A 22,238-nucleotide genomic window follows, 5' to 3' on the forward strand; every position below is an offset into this window, starting at 1 on the left:
TTTCACACATGCAAGTATTAACTGTCACTTGCAAGATATAAGTCCTCATGCACAAAGTCAACAATCAAGAGTTAGGCAGGCACTTGTGAGTGAGAAACAAAACACAGGGAGAAGCGAAGAATGGCACCTGCATGTGTAGAACTAAGCAGCAGGCACACAGAGCAGTACACAGACACAAAGAGTTTCCGAAAGACTGACTGACTGACTGACTGACTACTAGCCAGCCAGCCACCTAAGACAGCTAACTGGCTAACTAACTAAGCTAACTAATTAACTTACTAGGCTAACTAACTCATTTGACTAACCTGGCTAACTAACTCAAGTACCTAACCTGGCTAACTTACTAAGTAACTAACTAGCCATCTAGCTAACTGACCAGCCAACTAAGTAGCAAACTGATGACTCACTAACTAACTTACTAACTATTCTAAATAGCTGACCAACCAATTAACTAAAAAATTAACGACTGACTAATTAACTAGCTAACTAACTGACCAGGCTTAACCAGCCTGACAACTAAGTAACTAACTAACTAACTAACTAATTAACTAAATTAACTAACTAGACTAACTACGTAACTAACCAGATATCTAGCTAATTAACAAGCCAAGTAACTAACTAACTAACTAACTAACAACTGATCAACTAACTTACTAGACATTCAGCTAAGGACAAGGACAACACAGAACAAGGTTAACAAACATTTAACTTCTATGTGCAGATTTGTTTATAGTATAACAACAACAATAACATTTAGGGGACAGTAAGACAGTAGCGCAATGGTGCAAAACGTGCTGGAATTAATACGAAGAGTTGATTAATGGTTTAATCCTTCACAAGCAGAAACTGTCTGATTTCAGCTTCTCAAAAGTGAGAGTTTGCAGCTTCTCTCCATGTTACACCATTGTAAATAGAATATTTTTGAGTTATAGACTGTTGTTTTGCTGAAAGAAGCAATTCAGAGACGTCATTTTGATGACAAAGTGAGTGGCAGTTGCAGTCGAGGCTAACCTGTGAGTAGAATTATAGCGTATTTCACATTATTCAAATGGCATACTTTTGTTTGTAGAGAAATAGAGACATCTTCAGTAGTGATGTGCGTTGCTTTCTACCACATTGCATATTTGATTCTATCATAAGTGCTAAAGTTAAACATTTCAATTCTATACATAGTGGCTTTTACTGTAATTCAATTTGCAGCTGCCTTATAGGAAAATATGATATTATCAGGCTATGATACACAGCACACATACCCTGGGTATGTTGATAATGGTTACTATAAGCACAAAATGTATCTTATCTTTTAATCCCTTATAGACAAACATACAATCAGATCCTTAGATATCTGTGTAACAGGTGCATTTACTACTCTGCTGAAGTTCACTGAGGAAACATACAAGATAATAACCTCATTATACCAGGGACAACTATCTTAGTATCTTAACAGCAATCACTGCAGCACAGAAAAGGATACAAGCTGTGTACACGAATGTAACACAGTCACAATCAATCATGACTGTCAGTCCTAACCAAGGCAGTGTCGTGATAATTGAGACACTGAGATGGACAGATTCACACCATCCACTAAAGGGAACATCAAAGGAGAGTAACGTTAAGGAGCCAGGAGTATGGTAATAACTGGGTCTGAAATGTGAACTAACACACAGCAATGGATGATGCTTTCACTTTGCAGCATCTGCTGTTTTCTATGGAAATAAAAGGAAAAAACAGCAGCCAAGTCTAGGACAGATAAAATGGAAACACCCCATTTGTTGGTGCCAAAAATGTCTCTAAAAGTTTTATTTACCAAAATCCTGGAAAAGTATATGCTAACAAGACAGGAATTTTCACTTGCCGAGAATTTTCAAAGCAAGTAAAACTATCTAACTATGTAAAACTATCTAGTCTCACCACAAGACAGGCGTTCCTGTGTCTGGATTCAAATTGGCCTACCTACAGAAACAGCAAGCTCTGCGTCCATGGCGACCACTCCACTCAAAATGCCGTCTCATCATCGTGAAAAAAATATTTTTTTCCAGCAGATGTCTTCGTTACAACATGATTGATCTAACTGGAGTAATTTCATGTCGTATCCGACAACAGGAGGCTTTCAACAGATGACGTCCTGATGTTAGCTTTGCTGCTGCTGTTAGCTGTCCCTGTCAGCTGCAGCCACTGATGCTTTCTAGACATTGTGATTTCCCAAAACTGAATAAATACCACACATAGCAACACAAAACTGCTTTGCTAGCTCAATCATGTTGTAACTAAGATATCCGCTGGAAAAATATTTTTTTCACGGACTGTTTATTGAGTTACTGAGTAACTACAGACACCGCTAATGGGGCTAACAGCTAAGGTTTAGCCCAGCTAATCTACGATAACCATGTTATTACTTACAAAACGTGCACACAGAAATAGTAATGTTTGTTCAGTCATTGTGTTTATAGACTTTATAAACATCAGATTAGTCTAAACTGTGATATAGTGACGTGAAAAATGTGAGATATATATATATATATATATATATATACATATATATATATATATATATATATATAGCTAAACTCTGCTGGTTTTCTACCCGGAAGTACTTGTAAACAACAAGGCAATTCCCTGGGGGCACTGCCTGAAGTGAAGGGGTTGAGCGATCCCCGAGGCCCCTGCACTTCCGTTAGTCGAAAAACTCTGGGCTGTGCCTCCAGAGGTAAAGGGAAAAAAAAAAAAAAACTTACTAGGTCCAGTACATGTAACAGCAACACATACATACATACTCATAATATAATTATAAACCAAGTCACTTACTTTGCCAACAGCAGCAAGACAACATCCGTGTCTGCCCTCAGCCCAATTTCTTCCTTCAGGGCTCTCCACCGAGGAAAAGCGACGCCAATACAAATCCTTGTTTGCCTTCTCCGTCGGTCACTTTCCTTCTTTGCTAATAGACCTTCAGTCGAACGTCCAGGCTTTTTCTTTGTGGTAGGATCCACTTCTGAACCGTGTCTCGGCCGCTTCTCCGCCATGTTGCTTTCTCTTTCTACCTGCGCTCTACCTCTTGCTATGACACTCTCCGCTCTTCCTCCTCCTCCCTTCTTGTTGTGAGGAAGCATTTCCTGTGCGCCAGCGCGGGAATGTCGCCGGTCGTCACGCAAACTAAAAATGATATATATTGAAAAATACCGTGAGATGTTAGAGGAGGCGATCGGCTTAATCAGCATTGTGTCATCTCCTCTAGTAGTGGCTTGGGTGAAACGGACATTTACGGACATGTAGAAGTTACGCACTATAGCTTTAAGCTAGACCCAGTAGTAAAATCTCAGTAACAAGTTACAATATCTTATTTAGATAATTAAGAACAAAAAAACCCTGAAACAAGTGAAATGCTTGAACATAAAACCTGGCCCTTTTGTTGTTTGTTTTGTCCACCTTATTTTGACAAGAAAAATGAGCAAAAATGTCCTTCAGCTTACTCAGATTTCATTTTTGTAGTGTATCAAGTGAAAGCTAATTAGGTAGATAGCTATGGATAACCTTAGCTACAGTAAAGCTGAAATTCACTTAACGTATTGATTTTTCCCCTTCACTAGTTGAAAAATATTCACAATATCTAATTTGATAAGCCGACAATCCTGGTCAACGAGAGAAAATAACTAACTAACTAACTACCTATGAGTATCAGTAACTGTCATGTCGTTGTGATTCTAACTTTCTAGTTATAATTTACGGCAGTAATTTGTTGTGGTCAAATGTTTGGGTTGGACTGAGAGGCCGGTGCTTCATGAGCCAATGCATTGAGACGTAGTAGCGCTAGGGCAGCCAATTGCCCACCGCATTTTAGATAGGAAACCAATTGGTTTGGTTTGATTCAGTCTTCAGGGTCCAGATCTTTCACTTTGTCACACAGAGGCAAATGCGCCCTGGTACACACACACACACACACACACACACACACACACACACAGCTGGGGCTATTAAAGAGGGCACCAATAGGAGCTTGGTGAGAGATAATTGTCTCATAAGTCAGTAAGCACAGCTGTTGGCAAGGTCAAGTTTCATTTATGGACACACATCACCACTCTCAGTTTTGTCTCTGTCTTTTCCAATCCGTCTTTCTTCTTCTTCTCCTCTGCTTTTTTCCCCTTTTCTCTCTATCTGAGCCTGTCCTGTACCTGTCCTGCTCCCTGTCACTCCCCTCCCTCCTTCCCTCCCTCTCTCTTTCTGCATGGTTGGGCTTCAGGATTGCTTGCGCCCTTCAATGAATATTAATGGAAGAGTTTGGATATTATATGAAAATGAACTGTTTATTTACAGAGTCTCTCTCCTTTGACTTTATGGGAGGGTGGCGGGGGCCGGCTGCCAGACTCCGAGTATGAGGATGAAATAGGCCGGTGCTGTGCTAAATAGGATTCAGGTCAGTAAGAGGCTGTGGCCAACCAGATCCGTCATACGGCTTTAGAGGAGCCCTCTTGTTTCAAAACAACACGGCAGCAAAGCTCCGTATTGTTTGGAAGGAGGAGATGAGTGGAGTGGCTCTGGGTCTGTCTCAGTGGTATATGTACCTCAGATTTACTTTGGCTGCTTCTCTAAAATCATTTAAATGTGTTTTTGTTTGTCAAGTGGCAGAGACCAGACTCTTAATTTGACTGAGTGACTTTAAAGTACTTGTATACTTTACTGAAGTAGCAATATGGAAAATGTTTGTGAAAGTATTCCCTTTAAAACATACCTAAAAGAGTGTAGTTGGGTGTCACTGTCTGCTGAGAACGTATAGCTGGAGTCTGTGGGTTTTTCATTTGAGTTCAGCATGGAAAGGAAGATAGAGAGAATGAGGGGAGAAACAAATGAAAGAGAGAAGGAAATGGGTGGGAACATAAGGAAGAAAGCAGGCAGCAAGGGAGGAAGGATAAGGGAAAAGAAGGAGGAAGCAAGATGGGACAAAGGTACGAAAGAAAAATGGATGGAAGGGAATAATTAGGAAAAATATGAGGAAGTTAAGGAAAAGGCTTAGACAAAAGGAAACAGAGGATAAAGAAAACAGAGAATAGGGAATAACAAAAGAAAGAAACAAGAGTCGAGGCGAAAGGAAGAAGTGATGGAAAAAAAGTGATATCACTGCAACTAGCAAATAAAGAAAGACCTGACACCTGACAGAGGGAAAGAAACCAAAGAAGGGTGGTAATGTAAGACAGAAGGAAATAATAATGAAAAATGGCAGGAAGGAAAGAAGGAAATATAGGTAGATAAAATGAGGCACAAAGGATTAAGGGAGGAAGGACAAAAGTTATAAGAAGGGGGTAAAAAGGAAAGAAAATAAGGTAATAATTGGCATCAAAGAAAGAATAAAGAAAGGGAGGGTAAAAATAAAGGAAAGATGAAAAGACAGGTGATATTGATGATGTATTAACAGTCTTTGGAAAGTCATGTTAGGTAATAAGTACAGAGAATGGGCAGAAGTGAGGGAAGAAGGAAGGCCAAAGGGGTAAATATAAAGATGGAAAGACGGAGGAAAGAAGGGGAGAAATAAATGTAAAAAAGATGAAAAAAATATGAAAAGAAAGGTGATTTTATATATTTATTTATATATATTTTTTTGCAACTAAGAAAGACATGAAATAGGAAGGCTTAAAGTAGAGATGTTTCAGGACCTTTTTTTTTCTCTGATACCAATTCTGATACCCCAACTTGTAGGGCTGGGTAAAAAAATCGATTCAATCGTTTTAGTATCGATTTCATTTAAATTTTGCAATATCAATCCATAGGGCATGAGATCGATTTTTTCCCATGAACCCCAGTCTCGTGCGCGATGACGCAGAGGCGCGTTTACGTCCGGTTGACGTTCACAAGTGTGCAGACACACAATGGCCGACGCAGGCAAAACTCCGCTCAGCAAGCCGTCCCAACTTAAGTCTGACGTCTGGAAGCATTTCGGATTTAAAACAACACAGGACAAAGAGCTGGATAAAACCAAAGTGGTTTGCAATGTCTGCCAAGTGGAGGTCAGTTGTTGTAGAAATACTACAAACCTCAGAAACCACTTGACAAGGTATCACACTACGCTAACGTTAGCTTCCGACAACAAGCCGTCCGGGGCAAAACAAAAGAAACTGAGGGAATCACTAACATTACCAGCCGATTCTCCGCGAGCCATAAAGATAATGGAGGCCATCGCAACTTTTGTTTGCAAAGATTTACGCCCGTACTCCGTAGTGGAAAACGAAGGCTTCAAGCGGCTCGTTCAGGTGCTCGGACCACACTACGTTATGGTGCAACGTAAACATCTGACTGAGACTGTTATCCCCATGATGTATACACGTGTGAAAGACGACATCCTAACGAAAATGCAGTCAGCAGAGAGGGTCGCCATAACCTGTGACACCTGGACATCACTGTCAACGCAGTCGTACATGACAGTGACCTCTCACTACATCGACAATGAGTGGTGCCTCATGTCTCATGTGCTACAGACCACAGAGGTTCTCACGAGCCACACTGCTATTAATATAGCTGATATGTTGACGGAGGCCATACAGGAGTGGGGGCTGACCAGCAAAGACCCAGCAGTCGTGAAGGACAACGCTGCAAATATGGTTCGTGCGGTGGAGATAATGCAGCTAATGCACGTCGGATGCTTCGCGCACACATTGAACTTAGCCTCACAAGCAGGTCTGAAAATCCCAGCCGTGTCATGTCTGCTTGCTCGAGTGAGGCGTATAGCAACGTTCTTTCACCGGAGTACGACGGCAAACCACATACTGAAAGAAAAACAGAAGCTACTTCAACTGCCAGCGCACAAGCTAACAGTAGACGTTGTGACTAGGTGGAACAGTGCACTGGACATGCTGGAGCGCTTTTTAGAACAACAGCCAGCTATCTCTACCACTCTCCTTTCACAAGACGTGCGCAGGAATGAAAAAGATCTGTGCACCTTAACAGAGGAAGATGTAACGATTGCCGAAGATTTGGTTTGGGTCTTGAAACCAATGAAAGAAGCCACACTGGCAATGTCGGAGGACAAGCAACCAACTCTGTCCGTCATCGCCCCACTTCTCACCCTGCTGCAGGAAGCCTTGACCCCCAGCCTCGAAGACTCCACCGTGGTGAGGGACTTGAAGGCTGCTGCAAAGAATAACTTGAGGACAAGGTATGCTAAGGTCTCGCTCTTTCTCTGTGTGTGTGTGTGTGTGTGTGTGTGTGTGTGTGTGCACGCACAATAGTAAGTGGTAGGCCAAATCAAAACATTACAAAAGCAAAGTTTTGTATTTTATATGTGCACTTTCTTCTCATTTTACTGATTAGTTGTAGCAGTTAATAATTTATAATCCATGCACTTTTTTGTTTGTATGTGTGAGATTGTTTATTTGTATGCATGCCATGTTTATCCTCATACTGTGATACCAAAAATAATTTGTGAAATGTCTTTAAGATATGATGCGCAGAAGGACACATTGTATGCAGCATCAGCGCTGGATCCTCGCTTTAAGGCCCTACCATCCCTGTCCGCTAAAGAGCGAGATGACACCTTCTCCAGACTGCAGTCTGAGGCTGCCACTGCTGCATATGATGTAAGTATTTTTAAAAAAACTGTTCAATTTAATAAGAATGTTTTCAATGAGAATTAAAAGATTCTCTATTGGATTATAAGGAATAGTATAAAATATAAAAGAGTTCATAAATGATTTTCAATCTATTTATTTATTTATTCATTTATTTATTTCTGTTTTGGTTTTTTTTCTGTCTTATTCAACAGCAAAATACTGATGGTAATGATGCTGAGGAAGGAGCTGAGGAGATGGGGGAAGCAACTTTGCCCAAGAAGCCCATGAAATCCAGCACCTTGGAGTCTCTCCTTGGGGCAGTCTACTTACCAACAGTAAAGGAAAATGAACAGAAAACTCCAGCAAAAAGGGCTCAAGATGAAATCAGAAGATACAGGGCGGAAAAACCTGCTGGGCTGAATGAAAATCCTCTGACCTGGTGGAAGTCAAATGAAAGGGAGTATCCACTGTTGGCTCGCCTGGCCAAGCAATACCTTTGTGTCCCAGGGACCAGTATTGCGTCAGAGAGGGTGTTTTCAACTGCGGGTGATATTGTCACTGCAAAAAGGAGCTGCCTAACCCCAGATCATGTCAATGATCTCACAATTACCAAGTGAGAACAAAGTCACAATAACAGGACTTGACTTTAGACAGTTTAAGTTTACTTTTAGTTTTGTAACCATTGTTATTATTTTTGCACTTTAAGAAACAATGCCTTAATGCAATTTGCAGTGATGGAATGTTGTGGTTCAAGTACACTTTCACTTGCAATTCCTTTCTAATGTCAAAATTGCACTTTTGAGACTTGAGACAGTTTTGTTTACAGTTCAAGTTTGAACTGTCCAATTTACATGTTTGCACTTAAAACCTATTGTTTATAGTGAAGAGAAAATGTAAGTGCATTTGTATTTTGTAACACAGTTGAGCCATTTTCATTATATAGGAGAAGATCGAATTTTAGTTTTGTAACTATTGTTATTATTTTTGCACTTTAAGAAGCAATGCCTTAATGCAGTTTGCAGTGATGGAATGTTGTGGTTCAAGTACACTTTCACTTGCAATTCCTTTCTAATGTCAAAATTGCACTTCTGAGACTTGAGACAGTTTTGTTTACAGTTCAAGTTTGAACTGTCCAATTTACATGTTTGCACTTAAAACCTATTGCTTATAGTGAAGAGAAAAAATAAAGTGCATTTGTATTTTGTAACACAGTTGAGCCATTTTCATTATTTAAGAGCAGATCGAATCAAATCGAATTGAATCATGATTAATCGATTCAGAACCTTATGAATCGAAATCGAATCAATTTAGGAAATTGGCCACGATACCCAGCCCTACCAACTTGTGTATAAATAGTGTAAAATATTGCTAAATTGCTGACATTTTGCTAACAGCTAATGTTCCACTGTTAATCAGAAATCGTTTCCTCTTCACTGCTATGAAGCAGTAGTTACCAGTGGCTGAACCAAACCCACAGGAAGAGTGCTGTGCTTGGAAGCCAATTTTACATAGTGGTCAAAAGTGGAACTACACCCTCCTGGTCCATCACATGATGCCATTGGATCCAAGAAGACTTTTCCCATAAACATATTTTGGGATAGAGACGCCTGCAAATCAGTGGATACATTTTTTGAGCGTCAGAACCCTGCAAAATGACTCACTTTACTATCAGGATTTGATCAGTTTGGTCTGATAGCATTTGGACAGTCTGCAGGAGCTGCAGTATTAAATAATTTTATTCCCATTGGAATTAGTGGAGTACTAAACTGGAAGTTAGTTATTTGGCCGGTGGAAGTTAGCCGCTTAGCTGCCATAAGTCTTTGGTGCACCTGCTCTATGGGCCCCATAATGCGATATATATTTGGGTAGTTTCATACTTCTGAAATAAAGCTTTTTTGGCTTTAATTTTAATTTAATTTTATATACTTTATTAATCCCCAAGGGGAAATTCAGTTTTTCACTCTGTTTGTCAATTACACACAGGTCCGAACACACACGCACAAACTGGACCTATACATGCACTAAGTGGAGAGATGTCAGAGTGGGCTGCCCATGACAGGCGCTCCGAGCAGTTGGGGGGTTCGGCGCCTTGCTCAGGGGCACCTCAGCAGTGCCCAGGAGGTGAACTGGCACCTCTCCAGCTACCAGTCCACGCTCCATATTTTGGTCCGGACGGGGACTTGAACAGGCGACTCTCCGGTTCTCAACCCAAGTCCTTATGGACTGGAGCAGCTTTGATGGGAATGAACAGGGGCCCACCTCCAATGCTGTATCCAGGTCTCTTAATACATCCATGGGCTGAACAACGCAACTTGCTGCAAAGCAGAATTTATTTCTACGAAAACTGTCCTTTTATCTGGGGGTGAAACTACTTTATGGTTTATTACTGAATTATCAGTGCATGGACTTTCGTACTTGCCCACATGTGAGCCACCATTTTATATAGTATCTGAGGTAGTTCCGATACTGGTATCAGTATTGGAATATTTTTAGCCAAAAGGAAGGAAGGCGTAAGTCGAAGCATGTAGATAAATAGAGCATCAGGAGTGCGAAAGGAAGCAAGAAGGAAAGGAACTGAAGTTAGATCAATTAGGAAAGAAAAAAGGAAAATAAAATTAAAGTTGGAAAAAAATAAGGTACGGGAAGACGGGAAGAAGGAATTAGATAAGGAATACTTGATATTGTCTTTTAGGAAATGTAAATGTTAAACATCAGCACTTCAAACAGTACTTAAGTATGATACCTGAGTCATTCTTGTACTCCACCTCTGCTGACTGTACAACTAAAGACATCACTTATTTCACGTTTTGTCAATGAGAACATTTTTACCAGTTTCCAGTGCCAATCAGCTCATTCCCAGACTTTTGTGAATCGAGTGACGTTATCTGTTGCACAAAGTTTTCATTCATTTTTTACTATTTAATTAGGGTTAGCTGACAAAAACTGCTGACAGTAGAGACAGCCATATAAGTCAGTGTGAGGGCTGACATTGTGACAGGCTGACAGAAACACAAAGTACACATTTACATTGGGTCCAGCCACAGTCTTGAAATGTGTGGTTTGGAAAGAATTGACAAGAAGAGCACACTGTCATCTGCTGAGCTGGGCCTGTCTGCGAGCTGCTATATTTGGAGTCCAGACATGTACAGAGTTGGCAAACAGCAAACCTTGACTGTACTGTAGCTGCTGACCAATAAACCCAGGTTTAACAAGGGTATTTAAGTTTAGAATGGAGATAATTGATTTTTCTCATTGACTCTCTCACTTCACCATTGTTCTGTGGGCAATCCAATAGCCTCACATTTAAGCAGTTGATTAGATCACTTTACAACGCCTGCAGGGACGAGCTCACAAAATTGTCTCACGGCATTAAATGAACATAACTGTATTGAACTGACGGCTGATGATCATAACCAATGACCTGGCACCATTACTACCATTAGTGACAGCATGCACTCAGAGAGCACAGTTGGATTTCTCCCGAAGAAACCAGATTTCTTGGCCATGCATATGCTTAACACACCTTGCCTGACAGCTGGATTCTTGTGAGATCACACATGAGGTTACATGAAAATCCGTCTCCCCTGATGTGTTTATGTTCTAACCACTCCTGTGAGGAGCTATTGGCAGCTATGGGCATGGTGTAGGTGTGTGTGATGACACGGAGAGGCAACTGTTAGTTCAAAACAACAATGGCTGCGTCTAAAGTAGGGATGTGCCAGTTAGTTGACTAGTTGATTAAACATTGCTACCCTCCCAAGTTAGCAGCAGAAATACTAGTCAGTAAAACTTATTATCAAGATACCCAGAGGAAGGTGGGGTGAGTTTGGATCAGCATGTGAGACCAGCAGTGCTGTTTATCTTCCTCTCTTGGCATGTGCATTCACATAACTGGTACAAGTTTTCCAAGCCTTCACACACACCCACTCCTCAATATAATCTCATCCCTATATGTCATATTTTGATGCTTGGGCAGACGCCCCCAGCGTCACTATAGTAGCAGCCTTTTGCAATGTATCTTGACACAGAAGTGGTCAGCTGTAAATCACATGAGACTAAGAGCTTATTTATGCTCAATGTTAGATACGTAGATGGAGATGGATGGAGCCTGTCTGTACTCTGTGTTCATCTTGTCCATATGTGTGCACATTTTCTGAGAGCTTACAGATACAGACTAAATGGAGCAGAACCACTGGAGATCCTGGGGGTGGTGTAACTTATTTCAAGTGAGATACGACTGTAGGAGACGACAGAGAAATTTAAATAATGGCAGAGTAGAGCGCATCAGTAATGTAGTGAAAAGAATTCTCTGTCCATATGTAGTGATGTAAATAATGGCATCCTATACCACTGCTGTTTACAACGCTGCCTCCATTTAAAGGTACAATATTAAGAGCTCCTCCACCGTTGTGTGAAACTTTTGATTCTGCCCTCTAGTGCCATCTATGGGCTGTGTCTCTGCCATCATAAAGAACGTATGCAAGTTTGATGGCAGTGACATTTATAATGTTTGAAATGAGCATATCTCCTTTTGTACGTAAAGAGAATATGAATGAGCCTTAAGAAGGGTCGGCAGTTAGGTTTAGGCAACAAAACTACTTGGTTAGGGTTAGGAAGCAATGTAATTGACATAATATCTCAACCTTGACTTTTAGTTTCAACTTGGGCACAAACACTGGTCTCCTGGGTCAAAGTCCTGTGCTTGTTAAGCTCTTCTGCCTGACCGTCTACCTGCCTTATATAGACTTTTGCACTATTTATAATACGTATGCTGTGAGCGTCCTATAATGAGGTTTACATTGGAGTTGGTTAGACGATAAAGGGTCTCACTCCCAGGTGGCAGGCTGTGTGCCAGCTGGATGTCTTCTCACTAGGCTGAACAAGAGAGGCGCTTTAAGGCTTGTCACTAGTTTGGTCCACAGAACATCCTGAGAAGCCTGGATGTGTGTGTGTATCAGTTTACATGCAGTAGAGAGTTACTGCTTAATTGTGTGTGTGTGTGTGTGTGTGTGTGTGTGTGTGTGTGTGTGTATGAATGGAGATGAGTTGGGACGTTAAATTGCCTACACTGTAAATAAATAATATTTAACCTTTATTGATTTAGTTTTTAGTTTAATTTAGTTAGTTGTAAATTGTGCAATGTTCATACTGTAATGCAGTAATTTGGAAAATGTTATTACTATTTCCAATGAGTCTTTTATGCAGTTTTTTTTTTTTTTGACAATGTTTAACCTTATTTATATGTGAATATGCCAATTTTGATTGTGTGTCATTGTTTTCTTAATTTTAAATGTAAGGTAAATTAGCTGTTACCATCATCCTTACCTAGTCTAAAGAGATTAGTATAGATGCTACAATAGCATCAGTTGTGTCACCACTTGAGAGTATTTTTCCATTAAAAGAAGAGCAAAGAACAGCACTGAAGCCTTTTTTTTCTGGACAGAAAAGATGTTTTCATCCAGTCACCTGCCAAATCTGAAAGTACCTGCCCTTTTCCAAACAGTTTTGACAGCTTCTCATATGGTTCTGTGTAACAAACCATCTGGCTCATCAGGTTAATGCTTAGCTAGGTTTATAACAAAGCTTTGAAGAGAACATGTGCATGACAAAGACTTCACACAGAGAAAGTCTTTAGTGTGGCATCACAGCAGTGGGATACCATCAGTCCAACCAATTAAACCCTCTCTGACTAAAACTGACACTGAAATAAAGAATAGAGGCTGGTATATGCATGTTGTGTTTAAGTGCAGGTGGAAATTTAGGCGTCCAGCTTTCTAGTTTAACATTTATAGGTACAGAGAGCTTTACAATAGCAAATGCTATTCAAATTAATCAACTTGATATTGGAAATGTATATACAGTAAATCTGTTCTGTTTGTGGATCATATAACACATTTGTCTTCAGTATTGAGACTAATTTATCTTAATATTACAGTTGCTAGGTTACTTAAGTCCTTCCTTAACCTGATGTCTTACAGTAGCCTGCTGTCTTGTCTGCATGTACACGTAGTCAAGGTGACCAACCAGCATCGCAAGACTCTAAAACGAGCCATAATAAATCATAAAAATAGCTTTTCTTTTCTACAGTTAAGTATCCTCATCTATCCACTCTTCACTACACAACTTCACTATTTACTTGTTTGTTATGTGACTGAAAAAAAGCACTATTACTGTTGGAGTCAGTTACATGCGTGATGATGAATGACATCAATTATTATTTTATTATTGATTAGGATCCTAAAAATTTTTAAGCAGTTTATACAAAATTTATAGGCTAAAAACAAAGTAAAAATGCTGGGGATGAAGGATGGAGAAAGATAAAAGTTGGTCAATCAAGGGAATGACTCATTACATCCCAACAGCACTGAAGTCTGTTCAGGAAGGAGGAACATGACTGCATGCTGCTTAATGCACACATCTTGTGTCAAACTGTGAGAAGCTTCTCTGAGCTTTCCTTTGAGAAATGTCTTCCTGCACCAGCAGTGACTTGGCATTCTTGTTGTTCATAGTCAGCTAAAGGCTATTTAATGCACTTTTAAAGTATCCAAAATTGACCTGCTTCTGGCCTCTGGCCTGCACCCTCCATGTAGCCAGTTGTGACTTGTTTCAGTATTTTTCAGCCTGGATCCTATTTTCTCATGTTCTAAGTGACTAATGGGAACAAATTTTTTTGAAACTGGTCCAGTATTGAGCAACTGAGCTACAGCGAAGCAGACTGCAGTGAAATCACCTGGAGCATATTAGCACTGTTAATTTACATTAACTAAAAAGTGTCTATTTTTGCCACTGACAGGGTCAGGTTGTTGTGGTAAGTGTCTGACAACATTACAGAATGGATCCCTACAGAGACAGACCTTTTTGGTTAAGAGTAAGATCTTTTTGTTACACCAGAAAAAGCCCTGAAATCGTTATCGCCAAACCCACCAAGCTACATTAACATAAACGGTAATTTTATCATCATAAAACACACTTCATTCAAAGTCAAACAAAATAGAACTCACAAAAGCTGTCATGGTTCATCTTTCCACTATAACCACAATCAGCAACTGTGGTTTGGTTGAAATAAACCCTTAATTCATCCAGTTAGATGTGAAAATATGCTGCATTTATACAAGCTAAAATTACTGGTGGGTTTGGCGATAGCGATTTTGGGGCTTTTTCTGCTTAAACAAAAAGGATCTTACTGTTTACCAAAGAGGTCTACCTCTGTAGGAATCCTTTCCATTGTGTTGTCAGATACTTAGAACGACAATCTGGGCCTGTCGTGTTCACAATTGATGGTGTGAACATGTACCAAGTGGTTACATTACAGCCAGTTATGCAGCCCCTATCTGCAGTGCTCTTTCTCCGTACTGAATCAATTTCAGAAATTATTGTTCCCATTAGTCATTTAGACACAAAGACATGAAAGCCCAGGTGGAAAAATACAGAATGTATCCTTTAAGGAGCATGTAGTTGTTGTTTCAACATGACACATTTTAGTCAGTTTTTAATTGGCTTCCATTTCCAGGGGAAATGTCATATTAACAAGTACAGTGATGCATTTGAATGTACTTTTAATCCTCTATCAGTATGCAGCATCCTCTCATCTTCTACCTCACACACTACTTAATTGATAGTTTAAACATCATAACTTTGTTGTACTGTGCCTATACTGTCTGTCTAAACTGCTCTGGGACCCAATAAAATGGAAAATGGCGATCCATCAACCCCCCCCTCGCATCCCACCTCCTGTAGCGTCTCGTCTGCATTTCCCTTTATAGATTGGAGGCATTTCCTTTCTGCTGATGTCAGGAAGTGTGTTTTGGGCCACAGCCAGACATTGTGAGAAATGGGACAGTGCTTGTTATGCTGCTTTGTGCTGCTTTCTCTCTTGCTCTCTTCTGATGAGCCACAGGAAGTGATAATGTCTCATCTATTGGCTACCAGTTGCTACCACTGATGATTATACAGACTTTCGTGTTTAATTGAATTGATATTGAATTGAAATATATACACCCACTACATATATAAATATATATATATATGTATATGAATTGAATGGTCAAACTATGCATTAAAGAGACAGATTCATAGACTCAACTCTTTTCCTCAGATGCCACATTAGTACATAACAACTAACTAATCAGTGCTCCTGTTACTGCCATGGGGGTTGTACTAATTTATTGCACACTGCCTGCCCATCTTTGAATGGATGCTTTGCTGATTTTTAACCAGCTTTGTATCATAACAGTGTGGGTAGTATGTGTCAATGAACAATGGTAAACTTCCCTTTATCCTACCAGCACCCAGATCTCCCTGTAAATTTTTACAGGCTTTCGGGCTGTTGCTTGAACTACAGATTGCACTTTCTCATTTTCATATGCCCACCACAGACACAAAGAGTAAAGAAGTGGAATGAGAGAAGGAGCTGGGCTGGAACTAACTGCTGACAGATTGCATTGAGTTACATTATGATGCGTTCAAGCTCTATTCAGAAAATGCAGCTGTTTGAAGGAGAAATTTGTTGATGTTTTCACAGCAATATAAAATATTAGAGATTGAATTATGATAAATACAGTGAAAAGGATTTTTAAGCAGTAATTTAAAATTGTTTTTGATGTGAAACAAGGTTATTTTAAAAGTTACTTCATAAATGTGTATGGTTGAGTTTATAAGTTATTTCACTGGTGCAAAAGGGGGAATAAAAACCAACAACAAAAAAACAACAAACAAAAAAAAATTGGTATCGGTATCAGCTATTAGCCAAATTGTTATCTTTAACATCAGTATCAGCCCAGATTTTCACAATTGGTGCATCCCAAGGTTGAACAGTAAAACTAGGCAGTGCCGATCAAATTTAAACCAAAATTTCGGTTACTTCGTTGCCGAGTTCTCACCTAAAATATTTTCAGAAACATGTTTCAGCTTACTGTCTGTTATACAAGATCATTTGTTACCAGCTGGCCACCATATTGTTTTTCGGACAGGTAACTTGCATTACATTACCCACTAACAGTTTTGTTTAATGGTCTGTATTGAGGCTGCGCAATGCATTCTGGTAGTTTTGGTTTTCTACCTCTTGAGCAAAAGTGAATGCCACAGCCCTTTTTCTCTGTTTTCTAGCACCGATTTCAAAAGTATCTGTGTCTGTCTACTGCATAGACAGCCATGTTTTTTTCTTTCCAGCAGTGAAATACTTCTTTAAAAAATAAAAGCCGTGTTATGAGATGGAACATACAAAGCAGATACACAAATAAGTGACATAAATAAGTCTTTTTAAATGTATTTTTTGATTCTCTGTAAATGTTTATTTCTTTATTTATAATTTAAAGACAGAATAAGGACATTGTCAACTCAACATGAAAATTAATTTGTCAAATTAATACAGTGAAGTTGCAATTTTTTTTAACATTTGAAATGATAATTTGCAGTATACTGAAATACTCATATCATTAATCAGTTCTTAATACCTTTCAAAATAATATGACACTATTCATTTATTTTAATTATTTAGTACATATTTAAAAAGTCACATTCATTACTGGCACTCTCTAGACTCCATAGATTTAGCCCTAAATCTTGACAAAGAATGACTGCTGCATTAAAAAGACATCCTGTTCCGTTTTTCATTGGTCATACTGTAAATTGCATTCATTTTCTTTCTTATTTGCCACATCTTCCATAAATGGGTAATTCATATATTTTCACATTTTTCAATTTCATATTCCTCATAATATATTTTGGTGTAATTAGTGCTGCTATTCGGCTGCTGCAACAGCTTAGTTTTCCCAAAGGGATCATGAAAGGTTCAATTTACCTCACAGAATTCATCATTTTAGTATCTCAGCAGCAATTTATCTAAAACTGATAGTGATAAAATTGTTTCACATTTACTCTAATTAGACTGAAATAACGGTGGGAGTGGGCATATCAATCCAAAAAGGGTGTTTTATTCTCTCTTTTTTTTGTCAGGGACAGCAGCTGTGTTATTATGGGCTCTATTACAGTGCACATGTGCAGTGTGAGAGTAAGAGAGAGAGAGAGAGAGAGAGAGAGAGAGAGAGAGAGAACGCTATCTGTATTGTTGTCAGGAGCTTGTAAGAGGATCATGTCCACAGGCCTCAAAATCTCCTTTATATTATTACTTACAGTAGCTAGCATCCCAAGGGCTCTCTCCTACACACACTACCTACCCTACACACACATACACAGACACACACAAACACCCAAATTACACTGCATTCGATTGTTCTCTCTGACGGCTCATTATTTTTCATACTGCTAATCTTTTATCATATGAAAAATGATGAAGATGCTCTGCGGTTAACAAAGTAGTACACCATCATCACAGTGTATTCACTATGTAGCAGTAAGGTTAGCTTTATGTAAATGTAACCGTAGAGGCAGTTAAACTATTTATTGCTACGGTGTGCAATAAATTACCATGAAAAAGCTCCACCATAGAAGCTACTGGAGTCATGGAAACAGCAGCTACAGGGCTGACAATACTACAAAATTTAAGCTGTGCATGTAATTCTCAACTCTACGTGTACCTGTGCATGTAACTTAGGGCTGCCAATTCTCATGCACTGACTGAGAAACTCCTGCAATTGACACTTTTCACACGCTCTCACTTAAAATTTACTCACACAAAGACAAATTTAAAAAGAACTGATAACATTGCGATGTGAATAGAGGACACTGAGAATGCTTTATCATAAAACACTACAGTCAAGTGAGCCGTGATTTGCGAAAAAATGGTCAAGCCAGCCACCGGTTGGATTTGATATGTCACTTGTGCCAATACAGCACAGGTACTTGGAGGGGCCATAAAGGACGGAGACAGACACATTTTTAGCAAACATGTCTCAAATTTTATGTATTAAATATAATTATAAAACATTTTTTTATGTTGTTGAGAAGCACAAACGGATTTCTGCTCATACTGTTCCTATTACATTATATAGGATATAGTCCAAGTAGTTTCACTGTACATTACTGTACAGGGAAATTTAGCTTAAATGATACTGTAAGACACTGAAAATGTCTTCATGTATAAAATTTCTTTTGTCAGAGGTTTGCTGTTATTTCTTTTCTTTTCGAGAATTAAAAGGGAAAGTCAGCTCAAAATACAGACAATGTCCTCATGTTTAAACTCTCATAAAATCCTTTTCTTCAGAGGTCTGTCTGAAGTCAGTTTAATCTTGCATGACCCTGACTGTCAGCATAACATCCCCCACAGAAACTTTTTGAAATTTTCAGTGGAGTCCTCTTTAGAATGACCCTGTCAAATTTGAAGATGTTATACTTTAGGTTTATTTATTTATTTATTTTTAGACAGTCAAAAGGTAAAAAAATCACCTCGAAATACACTGCAGCATTGAAAATATCCTCATGTTTAAACTCATAAAATGTTTTCCTTCAGAGGTTAGTTAAAATTGTCAATTTAATCCTTTTCAGCATGACCCTGACTATGACCATGTAAATTTTAAGTTGTTTAACTGTACAGTTTTTGAGAATATTAAAGAGAAGATTAGCTCAATTTCCATTCTGATATTTTCTCACATTTTTTAACTGCTGGCATGATTTTTCTACAGAGGTTTGCATATATTTTCATTGTAGTCCTCTTCAGAAAGATGCTGACTATAACCCTGTCAAATTTGAAGTTATTATACCAGTGGTTCCCTATTAGTGCAGCCACGGGGTCCAGTTTTCTCTTTAGTCATTACTTTAAGGTCCACACAGTTCAGTATATTCAGCATCATACTTGGATTTGGCCACGTTGTTTAGCTAATTTGCTGTCTCTTGTTAAGCAGCTGTCCATTAGTCAGTGACTGTACAGCAAGAAACAGCACTTCAAAATAAAAGCTCTGTGCTCGAACTTCACTTTACGTCATAATAATGTTTTTTACAAAGTTGACACAGTTTGGAACGCGACCCACCAGTTGTGCATTATACAGTTGTTTTTTTTTGGTGTTGTTGTTGTTGTTTTTTACGGACGAGTGCATGTACACAAAAAAAAAAATTCCAGCCCTAAGCTATCTACGTCACAGATATCATGGTATGCTCAACAAATTACACACATTGAAAGAAGCTTATCGAAGATCAACTAACCACAGAGACGGGCCACAGCTGACCGCTTAGGCTTACGTTACACATTACAGATCACTGTCACAGTTTTGTGTCAAAGGTCAGAGCTCACCAATGTCCAAGTCTTTACCTCCTCCTGGATTTACTGGTCACAGCCGCTCCATTCAAATCAGCTGATTCTGGTCCAAAGTTGTTGTTTTTTATGATAGTAATTACACTAAAGCAGCACAATGAATTTCAGTGCCATGATAAGTGTTACACAGAGCAATTTTAACATATAGTCAATCATATTCAGACTCACTGCTGCTACTTTGTTGGCCAATTCACTGATTTAGGTACATTCCAATCAAAGGCGATGTTTACTTCAAGTAAGTTTACCATCAAAAGGGTAATTTATCATTTTGAGAAACAAGTCGACAAACAGGATCCATTTTTTTCTCTCAAGAGGCCAACTACTGCTTCCTCCCTCTTTTTTTAAACTGGTGGCAGGAGAGATCTCCCTCTGAGAAAATAGCCTTTTCTGGACCATGTCCAGCAGGTCCACCCCTCTGAAATTGAACCTGCTCACCAGTGTTACTGCAGCAAGGCTGTTTGGAGGGGATAGGAGAGGGAGGAGGGTTGTTCGGCCACCTCAGCTTCCATTAAAGACAAGCAAGCAGGGCAACCTCGAGACCCTCGATTAAGCCCCGCTCTGTGCGTTTGGTGAATGAACAGGGAAAGAAAAAAAGTCAAGGTGTAAAAAGCAATATCCCAAAGGCTCGGTGGGTAATTCTCGGTCACAAGTCTTTCTCTGAACTGAGACCTTTACTTAGTCACCTCAATTATACTGTACCACCCTGCTCTAATCTGGGGCTTCCTCCCACAGCTCACACAACATGACAGAATGCATTTCCATACTAATGCCTAGAGAGTCATTGCATCACAGGGGAGGTTGTGTGTGTGTGTGCACGTGTGTGCACGTGTGTGTGTGTGTGTGTGTGTGTGTGTGTGCGCAGTTGGACTGAAACGAGAGGTTGAGTTCCAATTGGAGGCCTGTTTGCTCCGAGGCCATCTCCGGAGACTATTTGCTGAGGCCTCTTGCTGGGAAGGTTGGCAGGGCATCTGGAAATGATGAGGACAGTGAAAAGCATCTGAACATGGCAGGACAGTGTTTTTCGCTTTCTTGTCTGAATTTCAGATCTAACTGATTGATGCCCCTGTTTTTCTTCTTCTTACAGCACAACCAAATCCGCCGAAAATTCACGAAGGATGGTGGGCGTACAAGGAGGTTGTGCAGGGGAGCTTTGTTCCAGGTAAGCCTCAAAACAGTATGCAGCACTTTGATGCGTGGTAGTTTCCCACAGAATACTGATTTCCCCACATACACTTTAACCACACTGTGTGCTTGATCCTGAAGTCGGAGCTTATTACATATTTAAGATAACATCGGGCCACCTTGCCATCGGCAATGGTTTTATTTTCTCATTCTGACAAGACCTCTTCTTTGCCCTTCCCACACAGATGACGCTTTTTCACTGATTGATTGACGGCAGCTCACTGTTCCTTCCACCTTTTCCATCTTGTTGTGTATCTGCGTGTCAGGCCAATTATTTTCCCGAGATTGTGTTTTTCTGCTGAGCTGAGGTGCTTTTGATAAAGCCTGCAGGTGGCTGCGTGCATGAGTGTGTCGATGTGAGGTAACATCGATACTTATGAGGACCAAACATGTGCAGAGGGATAGAACAATTAGGAAAATTCAAACAGAGGACAGAATCAAGGTTAACTTTACTTTAAGGTTAAAGGGGAGGGACTCTCTTTTGTAAGTACCCAGTGGTAATGAGCTGTAGAGGGCTTGAGTTTGGTGGATTCCAATAATATAGTTACTTATAATACATATATCTTAATTATTTTAAGATGTTATTAACCCCATTAAATTGGAACTTTAACCCAGCTTTCACCCCAAATGTACAAGTTGCAAATTTACACAAAGCAAGGTATTGCTTTCCATGAATTCTTCTTAGTAGCCGTATGAACCACAGTGGAACACACTGCACTGATTTTCAGCTTGGTTGCTAATTTCATTGAAGGAAAGAAGAGAGAAGTTAAATTGTGCTTCTCTGAATCCTTGGGGTAATGTAACTCTGCGCTCCAAAACAAAGCAGCAACCTCTGGGGCTGAAAAGTGAAGCCAATATGGAATTGCAGTTCCTCTAACGGCCACTTGAGGCTGGCTCCAGAAACAAGTCAACATTATGCCCAATTTCAACATTCATGACTACTGTAGTGGGATGTAAATTTTTATACAAATCACCCATTTACATTTTATTAAGGCTTAAAGTTAGTTAAATGCCAAATTCGGCGCTACAGAACGGGATGCTACATACCAGTGGGTTAAGGCATGGTAGCTACATCCCTTATTTTACACAGTCTATTTCCAAAACCTGAAAAAAATAAAACAAAATAGATTAATTAAAAAAAATAAAAATGAAATAATATATTTCTGCAAATATCAGAGAAGTTCAAATTGTTCACACTCTGCTGTTATCAATAGCCATCAGAGTTCTGCGAGAGAGTGTAAACAGATGTTTTGATATAGTTTTGCTATTGTTAAAAGCAGCCCTCGTTTACTTCAATTCGTGAAGAATGTTCGCCA

General features: G+C 39.5%; 2 protein-coding genes across 2 annotated transcripts in view; both read left to right on the plus strand.

Moving 5' to 3' along the window:
- ca10a (carbonic anhydrase Xa) overlaps positions 1-22,238 on the plus strand; it is a 379,419-nt gene that overhangs the window by 35,762 nt on the left and 321,419 nt on the right. The window contains exon 4 of the mRNA XM_033611814.2: positions 20,825-20,899. Within this exon, the coding sequence (XP_033467705.1) occupies positions 20,825-20,899 (75 nt within the window). The remainder of the gene's footprint in view (positions 1-20,824; positions 20,900-22,238) is intronic.
- LOC117247330 (E3 SUMO-protein ligase ZBED1-like) lies at positions 6,086-8,417 on the plus strand. The gene is made up of 3 exons (XM_078163405.1): positions 6,086-7,141; positions 7,424-7,562; positions 7,748-8,417. Exons 1-3 carry the CDS (start codon positions 6,156-6,158, stop codon positions 8,150-8,152), a joined length of 1,530 nt encoding a protein of 509 aa, XP_078019531.1. The 5' UTR covers positions 6,086-6,155; the 3' UTR covers positions 8,153-8,417.

This window comes from Epinephelus lanceolatus, chromosome 21, assembly GCF_041903045.1.
Source record: "Epinephelus lanceolatus isolate andai-2023 chromosome 21, ASM4190304v1, whole genome shotgun sequence".
Taxonomy (NCBI): domain Eukaryota; kingdom Metazoa; phylum Chordata; class Actinopteri; order Perciformes; family Serranidae; genus Epinephelus; species Epinephelus lanceolatus.

Coding starts and splice junctions, on each gene's coding strand:
- LOC117247330 (XM_078163405.1), top strand. CDS start 6,156: ATGGAGGCCATCGCAACTTTTGTTTGCAAAGATTTACGCCCGTACTCC. Junction 7,142..7,423: donor AAGAATAACTTGAGGACAAG/GTATGCTAAGGT, acceptor AATGTCTTTAAG/ATATGATGCGCAGAAGGACA. Junction 7,563..7,747: donor CTGCCACTGCTGCATATGAT/GTAAGTATTTTT, acceptor CTTATTCAACAG/CAAAATACTGATGGTAATGA.